The sequence below is a fragment of the Artibeus jamaicensis genome, unplaced genomic scaffold (assembly GCF_021234435.1).
Source record: "Artibeus jamaicensis isolate MK-2021 breed Jamaican fruit bat unplaced genomic scaffold, CSHL_Jam_final scaffold_916, whole genome shotgun sequence".
NCBI classification, from domain to species: Eukaryota; Metazoa; Chordata; class Mammalia; order Chiroptera; family Phyllostomidae; genus Artibeus; species Artibeus jamaicensis.
In genome coordinates, this window is record NW_026522059.1 from 4,494,475 (window position 1) to 4,508,047 (window position 13,573).

At 55.9% G+C, this 13,573-nt stretch overlaps 1 protein-coding gene across 2 annotated transcripts in view; it reads left to right on the forward strand.

Moving 5' to 3' along the window:
• ZFAT (zinc finger and AT-hook domain containing) overlaps window positions 1–13,573 on the forward strand; it is a 114,033-nt gene that overhangs the window by 75,444 nt on the left and 25,016 nt on the right. For both annotated transcript variants that reach the window (XM_037166717.2, XM_053661188.1), the window contains exon 12: window positions 6,811–6,949. In XM_037166717.2, the coding sequence (XP_037022612.2) occupies window positions 6,811–6,949 (139 nt within the window). The remainder of the gene's footprint in view (window positions 1–6,810; window positions 6,950–13,573) is intronic.

A 13,573-nucleotide genomic window follows, 5' to 3' on the forward strand; every position in this document is an offset into this window, starting at 1 on the left:
CCTTCCTCTGCGTCTGCACGCAGTTCCTGTTCACCCCCACGCTTGGGGGGCCGTGGGGGCGAAGAAGTCAGTGTGCTCTTTAGGAGTCTGCCCTGTAAGCTTTGCCATGGATCCTGCAATTTACCATCTTGGTTCTTTTTCTTATTACCGCGCCTATTTTTCTTTTTGGGTCGCTGCCTCCCCAGCCTAGGGGTTCAGGTGCGGTCTTTGGCAATGGCCCTGACCCGGTTTCTCTCGGGGCGGGCCAAGCAGGGCTCTGTGGGGATCACTCTGTGCGTGTGTGTGAAACCTTCCTGCCTGCTGGCCGCATCCTCCCCAGGACGTTCCGAAAGGCCATCAGCTTTGCTGGATGACCCATTACCCTGTGTGCGTAATGGGACTGGGCAGTTAGAAATTAGGTGTGATGAAGTTTTTCTGAGTGGAGAGGAAGTTTCTCACGGGCACATTAACCCGAGTGGGGAGGTTAAGCCCGCAACCAGCCAATCGGAGTTTTTGTTTCTGAATGTTTGGTTTCTCCAGTCTCTAGGACCCAGTGGTCCATGGGCTGCAGTGGGCAGCCCCTCAGAGGTGTCGGGCACGCAGGGCATAGCACCTGACCCCGAGTGTGCCTGAGCTTCCTTCCACCAAAGTTTCCAGAAAGTTCCTTAGAACACTAGTTCCGTGTGGCATTAGAAGGTGCTGTGTGGAGGGGACAGCATGCAGTGACTCTCAAACTTGTGTGTCCACAGAAGCCCCTCCTCCCTTTTTTCCCCACATGCCTGCCAGCACTTAGGTTTTATGAAGCCACTTGGGGAAAATTGGTCATCAGAGAGTCCAAAAGTAGAAAAAAATAACATGCACGAGGAACCCCACAATGCCGGCCACTCCTGTGGCTGCAGGCCACACTCAGAGTGACAGCCCATCCTCCGAGGGCTCCACACATCGGCCCGGCCCCGACACCTTCCCAATGCGGCTCCGCTGCGGACGCAGCAGGTCCGCTGCCGGCTCCTGCCCGGCTCCACGCCTGCCGTCCCTCCTCTCACCACCTGCTTCTCCCAGAAAGCCATGCGGTCTCTCACCGCCTTCTGGTTTAGGCTCAAAAGCTTTACTTTTTCCTGTGCTGTTTGACAGCCTGGCAGATTATTTACTTGTTTATGACGCTAGAACAGAAGCTGTGTGAGGCACTTGGTTTTGGTTTCTGTTCTAAGTACACAGGCCTTAAAAAATAATCTGCTGAGTGGCTAGATGAGTGAATGACCAGATTTTGTAGGACTCAAGTGTGATAGAGTCATCATGGGAGACACCTAGGTTTTCTCAGCGGGGGTATGGGTCCTTCATCTTCCAGGGCCGGCCTAGAGGCAAAGCCCCGGGGCAGCGCTTGGGAATCCAGGCCCGCCTCTCACCTGGTCACTCCCTTGGAGTGGGCGTTGCCGGACTTACAGGTGACAGCCCCTCCAGGCCTGTCACTGTCCTCAGGGAGGCACTGCGTTTCTCCTCTGTCTCCTTTTGGGACAGTTGGGGCCGCGGTGGGTACATTAGAGGTCGTTCTCTATCAACGTGCACTTCATCACGCAGGTGAAGGAAAGTAAACCTCGAAAGCACTTTATGTGTCAGGGAAAAGTGTTGTTAGTGTTGCTGACATTAGTAACAGCGGTCACTTGTCGGGTGCTGTGTGTCCTTCTGGGCCCTTTATCTGACTTATCTCTCGTCCTCATAAAAGCCTTGTGAAGAGGGTTTTTCCTGTTGTTTTTATTTTGTGATGTTTGGTTATTCATGTTAGTTTCAGGTGCACACCATAGTGGTTAGACATTTACATCATTTATGAAATGGAAGAGGGTTTTTCATGCCACATATTTACCTATTTAATCATCTGTTTCTTACTTCACTCTTCTTATTGTGAAGCAGGAGGTGTGAGGGGAATGCTGTGCACCCACCTGAACCGCAGCACCGTGTGGGCTGCCGTGCAGTGAGCACGCAGTGCAGGCCCCGCGGACTCTTCCTGCCCTGCGGCCCGAGTGTGCCTGGGCACCGAGTCCACTGGGGCTCGGTCCCCTTGCCCCTGTGTCTGGATCAACTGGGTCATTAGACTATGGTTGTGAAATGGTGACTCATGGCCATAGTTTATCTCACTTGTCATCCAGAACCGTCTTTCTTCTCATTTTCCTTGTCTGTGCCCTGCAGAGAGCAGCGGGCCCGTCACAGAGGGGCAGGCTCCTGTTCCGGTCTCTGAGCCTTAGATGTCGTATGACCACGAGGCCACACGTGGTCCCCATTTGCTGTGCGCGGGGCAGAGCACCCTCTGCTTTCACCAGATCGGCCCAGTGCTTTGCAGTCGGTTCCCAGTGTCACGGCCTTGGACATGACCTCATCCCCAGCTTCTCACCTGTTTTGAAACATTCTCCTAAGTCCCTTTCTGGACGCCAAGGGGAAGTCTAATACGGGTAGATGTCCTCTCACCCAGTGTCACGGAACCCAGTTTTGCACATCAGGCAGGATTGGCTGTCCTCTAGTTTTCTTTCTTTCCTTCTGTGTGAAGACCAGAACAGTAAATCCTCAAATTATGAAAAAGTAAAATTTCCTTGCTGTCTTGACATAAGTCTGAGAACTTAAAGTTTCAGCCTAGGCCAGTCCACTCGCACTTTTTCTTGCACCTCACACCAGTGATCTTTAACGCCCCTTGAGAAAGATCCTCCCGTCCCTGAAATCATCGGGACGCGGCCCCAGGCCCAGCACCGCCCTCCGGGCCTGCCTTTTGTTCTCTGCATGTTGCTGACTCTCTTCTTTCTCAGTGAGGCTGCTCATGCCGCTGCCCTAGGGGCCGGGTCCAGTGGACGCCTGTTAGGCCCCATCTGATTGGATTCGGTACTGCAGGCGCCTGTCATCTCTCACTTCACAAGGGAACTCATTCCCCAGCCTCCAAGACAGCAGACACCCAGATCCTCCTGCCTGCTGTCCGTCCCTCTGGCCTTCCTCAGGAGCTCATCTTCTTTTGGCCACGTGCTCCATGGGGCCATCCGGATGTGCCTGCCACATGCTCTCCAATGGCTGAGCCCCGCCCAGGGCACCTGCTCCTGGCCTGTGCTCGGCTCTGCCTCCAGAGCCCAGAACATCCCCCTAAGTCTTACACTCCTGTCTCCAGCCCCTTTCTGGACCGGCCCTCTTGGGAGTCCAGAATGCTGGCCTCCCCCCTGCGTCTCTTGCAGCTGGCAGGATGCGTTCCTCCTGCACCCCCTGGGAACGGGCATTCGTCACCTCTCTGCTCCACAGTGTCTCTGTCTCCATCGCCAGGCCAGGCCGCTTTCCCTCCCCCGTCTCTCTCAGACTCTCTCTTGAGATCTCTTGTCGGCAACAACTGGTAAATTGGTTCCCTGCCTCCCGCTTTGCTCCTTTCAAAGCCACCCTCCATTAATTTCCAGAGTGAAATGTCTAAATGTGAAGCTGGGGTGCCACCCCCCGCTCCACGGCTGCAGAGACTCGAGTTGCCTGAGGTCCCTTTCCTGGCGCTGTGAGCATCCCACGCAGTCTGGCTGCGCTCCCGCCCCGTCTCGTCAGCCTCCATGGTCCCGCCTCACTGCCATCACCCAGCAGCGGCCTTTATTTCTCCCAGCCCACCAGGGTGTTTCTCATTTTCGGAGTTGATCTGGACTGCCTGTGCGGTGGAGAAAACCAACCATACCCTCCTGGGGGACCCCCAGGCCAGACAGATGCTCAGAAAATAGTGGTGAACGGGAAACCAGAGCATCCCTTCGGTGCTGGCCGGTCCAGAGGGGTCCCCAGGTAGAAGTTAGGAGCTGAAGTAGAAAGTTATGGACAGAATGAGGGAGTAGAAGCAAAGCGTATGAAGGGCACAGACTGGAGGTCTCTGCTGCTGACGGCCGGCCCTGCAAGGGACCTCGGGGGGTGCGCCCTCCCTGCACAGGACGGGCGCTGAGCTCACAGACTGTCAGAGGCCCCAGAGGAGTGTGTCCTTGTGGAGGGAAGGCGGGTCAAAGTCCGTCTTTGAAAGCATCCCTTCCAACTGTAAGAACAGAAGGTTTTCTTAGAAATCAGTAGCTCAGAAACTAGTTTCTCCTTGGGCTCACCCGGACATGGCTCACCCACCTGCTCCTGTTGTGGCACTTTTTCTCATTAGCAGTTCCCCCAGGGGAGGGCACGGGGAATGGAAGGAGCTGAGGCGCTCCTACGGCGGTTTGTCAGCTTTGCCACCAGCAGGATGAGCCTGAAGTGAGGTTCGTAGGACAGATTCTCACTTAACTGCCCCTCCCTGCCTCTCTGCCCCTGACCACTCAGCGCTGGCAGTGTGGCGTTCTGGTAGTTCTCTTTGATTTTTGTGAGCACGCTAATGTCCTACACACAATTGCATTGTATTTGCTAATTTAGGGATGGACGCACTTGAAAAATGTGTCAGCTTTCATTTTAATTTTGCAGACAACCTTGGATTGGCATGTTAGTCCTCTTACGCTCTGCTCCATAGACAGCTGTCTAGTTTTTACCTTTGTCCCAGGTCTCCCCATTTAATAAGCCCCCACGGGCCAAACCACAGGGTTCTCTCGCATGAAAAACCCACTGCAGCATGTGTGGTGCGGCACGAGTGTCTCCACGAAGGGCGGCCTTCATGTAGGGTGGGGTTCCCGGGGACAGGATGTTTCGGAGCTGGGCAGCTCCTCACGTTCGCTTCCCTGCGTCTTCCTCTCCCAGAGGGGCCCTCCTGGGAGCCACGTCAGGTCCTGCATAGCCGGGCACAGCCCTTGTCTCTGTGCCGCAGTGACAGATGGGACGAGCAGGATGGGCTCTGGAGAGGTGTCCAAGGAAGCCTGCTCGAGACTCAGACATTGGAACGGCAAGAGAAGAAAACATCTCGGACGACGCTCAGGCTTCTGTCTTTGGGTGCTCAGTTGGTTTTGCAGAAAGAGCATGAGGCTGAAATTGTGTGTGCTTACTTGGAGGTGCCCACAGACCATCGCTGCAGGGAAACCTGCAAGATGGTTGAAAGTTCCTGCCTGTGGTTCAGGAGGAATCGTAACTGGATATAGGGACCCAGCAGGCAACGACGTGAACACGGTCCCTGGAATGGTGGCAGAAGGCAAGACCGGCCCCGGGACGGAACGTGGGAGACAGCCAGCACTTACCATGAGCCTCGGAAGGGGATCCAGCAAATAAACCGAGACTGCTCAGAGCCCCGGAGGGCCTGGTGATCGCCTCGTCACCCGTAGCACATGTCACAGCGGGAAGTGGCAGCCAGCTAAAGACGACGGGGTGTGTGTAAGGTCTGGGAGGAGAGCCGCCTGTACTGCAGGGGGGATCTCTGGCCCTGAGATCAGAGGTGAACCCCTGAGGGTCAGCCATGGGTGGGGCCTGCTCTTCAAGACTGGGGTGGACGGGGCCTTGGAGGAAGGCTGGTGGCTGCTAAAGGAGGACAAGGCAGACAGAAGGTTTTCCTTCTCACTTTCTTCCCTCTGCTCCTCCACTCCCCTTCCGCTCTCAGTCTCTCTCAGTCCCTGGGAAGGCTGCAGTACATCTGTAGACCTGAAGGGAAGAGACCACTGAAGGACGGGCTGATGAAAGCCTCAGAGAGGAGGGGACCTGTTCCCCACTTGCTGGTGCAGGGCTTCGCCTTCACAGATGCGTGGCTGCTGGTCCAGCCTTCTGGGTGTCGGTGGCGAGAGGTTAAGGAGCTGGACCGCCACGGAGTCAGGGTGGGTCGAGGCTGCAGCAGACACTGGTGCATCAGCCCCCACCGGCAGGGCGTGGGCTGTGTGAGAGTGCTCCTGAGAACCGCAAACCACAGTTTCTGTGGCATCTGAGGGTCCCTTCACATGACGTCCTTCAGTGCTCACAACCTTACAGGGGGGTGTCATTATCCCCACTTCACTGATGAGAAGCCAGTGCTCAGAGAGCCTCACCACCTCCCGAGGTTCCTTCGTTGGGCAGCACTGGAGGTCAGTTGAACTTGCCCATCAGGACCCCCTGCACTGTGGGCTGCTCCATGCCCCCTCCCCAATTCCCACTGGCCAGGAAGGTGCTGTGGTGCCCTGAGCGCCCACCAGGGGCTTTCTCCAGCCGCTGCTGTGCAGGTACACAGCACGTGGTTCGGAGGGACACCGGACAGCGCCCCAGCCAGGAGTAAGGGTGTGGGGTGTGACCATGAACTGGATGTCCTCCACCACCAACCCGATGGCCAGGTGTACTCAGGCCCCCCGAGGTCCGAGCAGGGCAGGGCTGCAGGGCCTTTTGTGTCCGCATCCTGAAAGTGCCTCGTCTGGCCCAGGCTGGGGGCAGGTGGAAGTAGATAGTAACAGGTGGCCTTCCCTGGTGCTGGGTGTTGGGTGGACACTTGTGCCTAGGCAGATGCTCACAGGCAAATGCTGCAGGAAGCGGCTCAGGTAGAGAAGCAGGTGCATCGGGGGAGGTCTTGTCAGGGGAGCCCCTTGGAGTGGCATTCACTGAACCAGAAGGGATGTGTTGCTGTACTGCTCTTTTCTCATTTTCTTGTTGAACAAGAACTGTAAGTTCTGGGGCAAATAGAAGGGAACAGAAAGGAAAGAAACGAAAGCACCCATGTGTGCAGAGGCCCCTCCTAGTCGGGGGACGCCCTGCCCTGTCACTTGGTTGGTCTCACAGAGGCAGGACTCAACAATACGGCCACGCTTTCCCTGGAGCAGGCCCAGTGGGGCGGGCTCGCTCCCGCCGGCTTCTGGGGTCTCAGACATGCACAGTGGGAGGTGGTGACTGACGGTGGATGTTTTGGGGGAGCCGTGCCTGCCCCTTCTCCCGCGAGCCCGGTCGTGGCCGGGCTCACACATCCCTAACAAGTCCCCCTTGTCCCCACAGCCTTTCCGCTGCGCCCACTGCCATTACTCCTGCAACATCTCGGGCTCCCTGAAGAGGCACTACAACCGGAAGCACCCCAACGAGGAGTACGCCAACGTGGGCGCTGGCGAGCTGGCGGCCGACGCGCTCGTCCAGCAAGGTAGGTGACGTGCAGCCCGGGGTCATGCTCCTCCCGCCCGCCACGCTGCTCTCCAGAAGTGCTGTGACATCTGATCCCTGAGTCCTAACCCCTGAGCGTGTTGTTCCTGCTCCATCTTCAGCAGGTCCTCCTCCGCTCCCTCGTTGGCAGTGACCAGCATCTCTTAGTGGGGGGCAACCTTGATGGAACCCCCAAATGAAAAAGTGGTGTGCCCACAGACCTTAACCCCCGCCCACCCTCAACTCAGGGCTCGTTTCTCTGCATCTCCTCTGCTCTCTGTCCGGGGTGTGTTTTGCAGGAAGGGAAGCTCATGCCTTCCTTTCTTTACCTGACATTGGTTAGCACGGCCATGCCGTTTCTCTTTGGTCCTCCTAATCATAACCCCCAAGGCTCCTTGTAACACAGTGCTCCTGGCCTTGAACACTTTCGGGTTTATGAAGAATGCTGTGGCAAGCGTGTTTGCTGTGAGCTTCTTTAGATTATTCAGAAATATTTATTGAGTCTGTGCATCACTGATCCTGAAAAGGAGAAACCATTCAGAACACTTCACCTAATGAGAACAGATGAATCCTCTAATATGATTGAAAAGGTTGAGGTGTTTTGCCCCTTTTTCATTGACTAAGCGTGTATCCCCACCTGAGAGGCTCTAGCCCAGGCGCTGATGCTGTGCAGAGAGAGAAGTGCTGTTGTGTGTGTGTCTGCCTGCTGTACCTTCCGCTAAAAACTCGCTGCAGCGCTTCAGCTGCCACTCCTTCCCCAGTCCTGCATCTGTGTGAAGCCGGAGACGGTTTTAGAAATTTGCCCCTGGGAAATGGGTGTGGGATGGCAGACTCGGCTGCTCAGAGTTTCCCAATGTGGGGTGAAGATCCGCTCTCTGGAATTGCCATAAAGCGCATCTTAATGTAAAGCAGATGAATTGACTGTATCCTTCAGCACTTTGTGCGACAGAGCTGATGCGTGGAAACGAATGAACAGCATAAAAACTCTGGTGGTTCGAAAGCCACCCATCGGGGTAGTGGGGAGCGTGTGCCTGGTGCGTTCCTGAATGGCAGCTGCGAGGAGCTGCATGGTGGGGGCAGGGTGGGGGCGGGTGGGTCCGGCTCAGATCTGTATCCTGTCTTAACTGTGCCCTTGGGCAGGCCGCCGGCCTCTCCATCCCAGGCCCTTCAACTGAGAGTGGAGTCCGAGCGGCCACCTGCCGTGATGGCAGGCAGGGTGGAACGAGAGGACACTTGTCTGGCCTCGGTGCACTTTTATTCCTTTCCCTTGTAGTATTCTCCAGAGATTACCTGAGGCCCGCAGAGCCACTGCGCCATTTCTGATGATGTCCAGGCCTCACCAAAGGAGAGGATGGATGCCTTAGAGCCCCAGCAAATGCCTTAGAGTAGCAGGCGAGAGATTCCTTTAACATCCTCCCCTTGCCCTCACCCGGGGTCCAACTGGCAGGAAAGACGTTACGGTGGCTGCTGGGACAGGCATGGGCCCCTGGTTGATAATAACGCCGTTGCTCAGAACTTCGGAAGTTTCATCGTTGCCTTGCAGGGAGCGTGCTGAGTTCTAGCTGTTTCACTGCCCGAGTTTCAGTTACCTGTCCAGGACTCCATCACGCGTGGGCGCTCCCTGACACGGGCCAGGTGTTCTTCATCTCTGCAGGGTGTGTCTGGTGTTTTTTCCTGCTCTGCTGTGTTAGATACGTGTCATATATGTACACGTGTGTATGTGCGTGTGTTGTCATCCCCCCTTGGAGGGGACATGTGCAGGGAGAAACAACCCATGTCTCTGGGCTCCTAAGAGACATTGTACTCTGGTGGAAGAGCCGGCCCTGAAATCAGACAGCTGGCGGGCTGTGGGCACAGCTGGGAAATGGGGCCGGAAGCTGGAGCCTCGTGTCTGGGAACTTTTCCTTTTCTTTTGGTTCATTTCAGGTAATTCTCCCCAGTCCCACTCGGTTTTTGTTCCTTTCTACTCAAAAAATATCCTCACGGGGCTTGGTCATTTTGTGTTCTGATACAGAGGACTCGTCCACTGACTGTTGTTTAAACAGTGTCATGCGGTAGCGTGGGCAGAGCCACCGACTGCTGGAGAAGAGTCTCCTGCCCCCTGCCCCCCACGGCTCTGGGTTTGGGAAGGGAGCTGTGGGAGCCGGGAGGAGCCGGGGAGGCCTCCGGGGTTGACGGGTGCCTGTGAGACACCCTGCCCCATGTAGGTTTCTACGGGAAGGGACCAGGGTGTTTTCCCGAGTTGGAGGTGTCTTCAGCGTGCTCCAGAGGCTCCCCCAGAATGTGTGCTGACAACATTCAACAACCGGCTGCCCCCAGGGCTAGGGGAGGAGAACCTGATTGGCAGCACTTGCCAGTTTTTGTGGTGTAAACAGTCCCACCGGGGCCAGCTTCCCTCCACCAGCGTGTGGCTGATCTGGGAAGAGCTGTGCACAGCAGGCTCGGGAGCTGGTTCCAGCCGGGCCCAGCTCGCCTCCCGCCCGAGGGAGCAGGGGTGACGCTGGGGCAGCGAGCCAGCGGGGCCCTGCAGGAGCCGAACTCCTCGGAACTCCGGTGCTGTGGGGAACTAGACTGGTGAACGCTGTGCAAACGCTGTACTCCCCGCCCGTGATTTACGCACTTCCGATCACTCGAAGGCGGGCTGGACGGTCTCCTGTTTGTGCCTCTCAGCCCGACACTTGCCCATTCATGTGGATTCGAGGCATTTCCCACCCGAACACACGTTTCCACGTTGCGCTGCCTCAGTGGGTCTGCTCCGGTCCTCCCCTCACGCGTGCCTGGTGCAGCTGGCTCCCGAGCTGGCCGACCGCGCACAGGGCGAGAGGGCCGTGAGAGGCAGGCTCAGCTGCCGAGCCCCACAGGCTCTCAGCTCAGTCCCGGAGCTCACGGCGCGGTAAAGAGGGTACTTAGCAGGCTGGTCGTCTTCCAGTGGCCTGGAGGTGCTCCTTCAGGTGGCCCCAAGTCACTGGCCCCAGCACAGGGTTGGGAGTCGGGTGGTCCTGGAGTTGGGCTCTCTGCTCACTGTGGCCTGGGGCCTGTTGCTGATGTCCCTGAACATCCGGTTGCACATCTGCAAAGAGGAGGGGCTGACACTTGCCCGGCGGGAGTCGCAAAGATGGGAAACTTTTCTCCTGAATCCCAGACCGTACCTGATGTGCTGTAAGTACGTGGTGAGTGGGGTCAGGTTTACGATCAGGTAATTTCCCATATTCCTTCTCACCACACGACTCTTGTGCTCCTGCTGCTCCTGGTGCACCTGGCGCTGGGCTGCGGTGGCTCTTACAGTGGCCACTGCCTGGCTTGGGGACGGAGGCCGGGCAGCCCCTCCACAGCTCCGTGTTCGACTTGGTAACAGAGGTGAGCCTTTATCCACCAGGCCCCCGGTGTTCATGGGAGTGGGATTCGCTGCTTCTCCAGGGCCGACCCTTCTCTGTGGCCCCCGTTTTAGGGGCTCGTTGTGGTGGGGGCAGGTCATGGAGATGAGAGAAGCAGTGAGAGGAGGGGGTCACGGACAAGGTGGTCTTTGGCACCTGCTGAAATCTTCCTGTTATTTTGAACTGCACTAGGAGAATGTAAATCTGTACGTGCGGTGGGTACCTTGGATATATACTCCTATCTCAGTTTTTCACACCAGACTTAGGGAAAATGGTGTGGGAGGAAATCCAGAGGCTGTCAGCTAATTCAGAACTCATCCGCCTGTTCTACTTTGGGGCGTTTTCATTTTAAAATTGTCGTTAGGGCCCAGATTCGTGCATTATCGGCAGATGCAGTGGCGATACACGTTGGGGCTGTGTTGTTGTTGAGTTTTCTCTCGCAGAGTCCCTGGGAGGCCGGCCTCTTCCTGCCTGTTTCCAAGTGAGGAGGAAACGCAGGGAGGACAAAGGACCGGCCCAGGCCTTGGAGAGCACGGGCAGCTGAGCGGGGCCGGTTCTGGAGTCAGTCTAGTTCCTAACCATCCACGGGCTGCTGTCCCTGCAGTTCCTCTCAAGTTCACACTTGGTAAAGAGGAGGAAGAGGTGGAGGAAGAGTGGAGAGCAGGGCAGGCACGGTCCATTGTGAGGTATCGTTGGTTCTCGTTTGCTAGAGACCACAGGACAAGGTGTTGAGAGGTCACGTGCACAGTTTACTTCCTCTTGTTTCCTTGTCCTCAGGTCTGGTGGCTTCTCTGAATGAGGCCGGCTCTACACCCATCTCTCTTTCTGCTGCTTCCCAGCAGTTGTCCAGGGGCTCTCGGCCCCACGGCCTGGGGCAGCGTGTGAGGGACCAGCGGGGAGAGGGGAGGCCTTGCTTAAGCCCAGTGGACCAAATCGCCCTCACTGGGGCTCTGCACATCAATCTGGCCAATCACAAAATGCACTTTGCTTTTTCTCTGCTCTGTTTTCCCTCATGCTGTTTTTCTTGGGGGTCTCACAGGAAGCGGGGCTGGGGTTTAGGACAGGATTTGGATGTCCCTGGGTCCCAAGGCTATGGCTGGACCCTTGGGCAGGCACTGCGTTAAGAGACCCCAGGAGGCGAGCATGTCAACAAAGTCCGATGCATGTTTCAGTTGTCAGTTCTGTGAAGTCGCATGCCCATCCGTACGCACGCGCTTTCAGTGATCGAGCTGCATTTATTCTCTCCCTGGAGTGCCTGCACTCTACCGCTGCGGTAGCATGTGACCGTAACCTTGGTGGTGGTCCAAACAACACAGCTCAGTGTCTTTCAGTTCCGAAGGTCAGAGTCCAAGGTGAGTCCCAAGATGGGTAAAGTGGAGTTTGCTAACGAGCCTGTGCTCCTGCAGGCTCTGGGACAGAATGTGTTTCCTCCCCTTTTCCAGCTTCCCCAGGCGCCCGCACTGCTTGGCTCCAGCTCCTTCCTCCGTGTTCAGAGCCAGCAACGGCCAGCAGAGCCTCACGTCACATCACTGTGACCTTCTGTCCTGCCTCTGTCTCACTAAGACCCCTGTGGTTACGTGGCCCCCTGCCCCCCAGTAATCTGGAATCATCTCCCTGTCTATAAACCCTTAACCAAATCACATCTTTGAAGTCCCTCTTGCCACGTAAGGTGATACCTTGGTGTGTTGCAGGGATTAGGACGTGGAAGTCTCGGGGGCCTGCCCACTGCAGCACCTTTTTGTGAGGACATGAGCCTCTGCGTTTCCCCTGAGAGTTGAAGGAAGGGTGTGGGTCGTGGGAGCGAGTGCAGGTTCAGTCCTCCCGGCACCCGGAATGTGCAGTCGGTGCCGTCCCAGGAGATAGATATTGAAAATGAACTTGAATTTTCAATCATGTCAGCCACACAAAGGAGCTCACAGTTTAATGCCCGAAAGGAGCTCACAGTTTAACTCCTCCAGAATATATTGCACTCCAAAAAGCGCAGAAGATGCAGGACCAATTTTTAAAATTGCTCCTGAAATTCTCTCCTGCTGCTTGGGTCATCATTCCTCACGAGGAAACTGGTTTGCGGGTTTGCCGTTTTTGTGGTGGCTGCTTAATGCCAACCCTGCCAGTGACTCCACTGAGTGTCCCCTGACCTTCATGAGCATTGCCTAAGAATTTAATGAAACGAGATAGAAATTAATTTCTCTCAGCTTTGATGGGAATTAACTGGCAGAGTTACACATTTGGTCTAGACTTCAGATTTTCATTTGTTCTTTAATTAACGTCACTGTGGCAAAGGCTGAAGTTTTAATTAATGTGGGGGCATCATCATATTAATTTTAATTTAAATGTAATATAAGGGTGTTTTTCTCCCTAAATGCATTTCCACTAAAAAGTACCCCGTGTGGAATCTTTAATTTCATGGTGAAGCCTAAGCGTGGGCTTAGGGAGTTTGCTCTTGTTCATTGCTTCACACTCGGTCTTTGCAGAACCAGCATCAGTTAAAAAGAAAGTGGGGAGTCCCCCACCTCAGAGGTTTTCAAAGGCGATCACAGGAAAACACACCATTTCCGATGATCAATAAATGCGAACGGGAGGCTGAAAACTAAGTTTCATTGCCCTTCAGCCAAGAAAGAACGGGTTCATTAGGTTTTGCCTAAAGAAAGGTGCTGACTGCTTGAGTTTCAGGAAATAGCATCTACGTGAGTGGCCTTTCTTGTAGAATGTTCTGGAAGTTTAGAACCTGGCGTTGGTGGCTGGTCCTGTGCTGACTCCATCCTCTGTCTCTGTCAGACCCTTGTGCCCTCCCAGCATCGGGAGGGGACTCTGTCACCGTTGGGGTGGCTTCCCTCTCCACTATGGCCCTGTGGGGAGCCGTCTGCCCCCTCAGTGGGTAGACAAGGAACCCCAGTTACTGTGGTGCCCTGCAGGGCTCCGCTGAGGCGGAGTGGACTCAGGCTGTCCAGCACCTCACGGCCGTGCCTGGGAGGTACACCCCCACGAGGTGCGTCTGGTCCTGTGCACTCAGTCAGGTCAGCCTCGTCTCCAGGACAGAAATCTCCCGGACCCGCCTCGGCATCCCAGTGAGCAGCAAGTCCTTGGGGCGGCCTGAGCGCCTCTGTGTTCAGCCCAGGTCTTCCCCCACCCTGGCCGAGCTCCCTTGTGATGTAGGAACAAGGGACACGTTTGGATGTCGCTGGATGTGCACATCAGGGACACAGAGGGACTGTGTTTGTGAAGCTGTGGGGCTCCAGACAGGGGCTGAA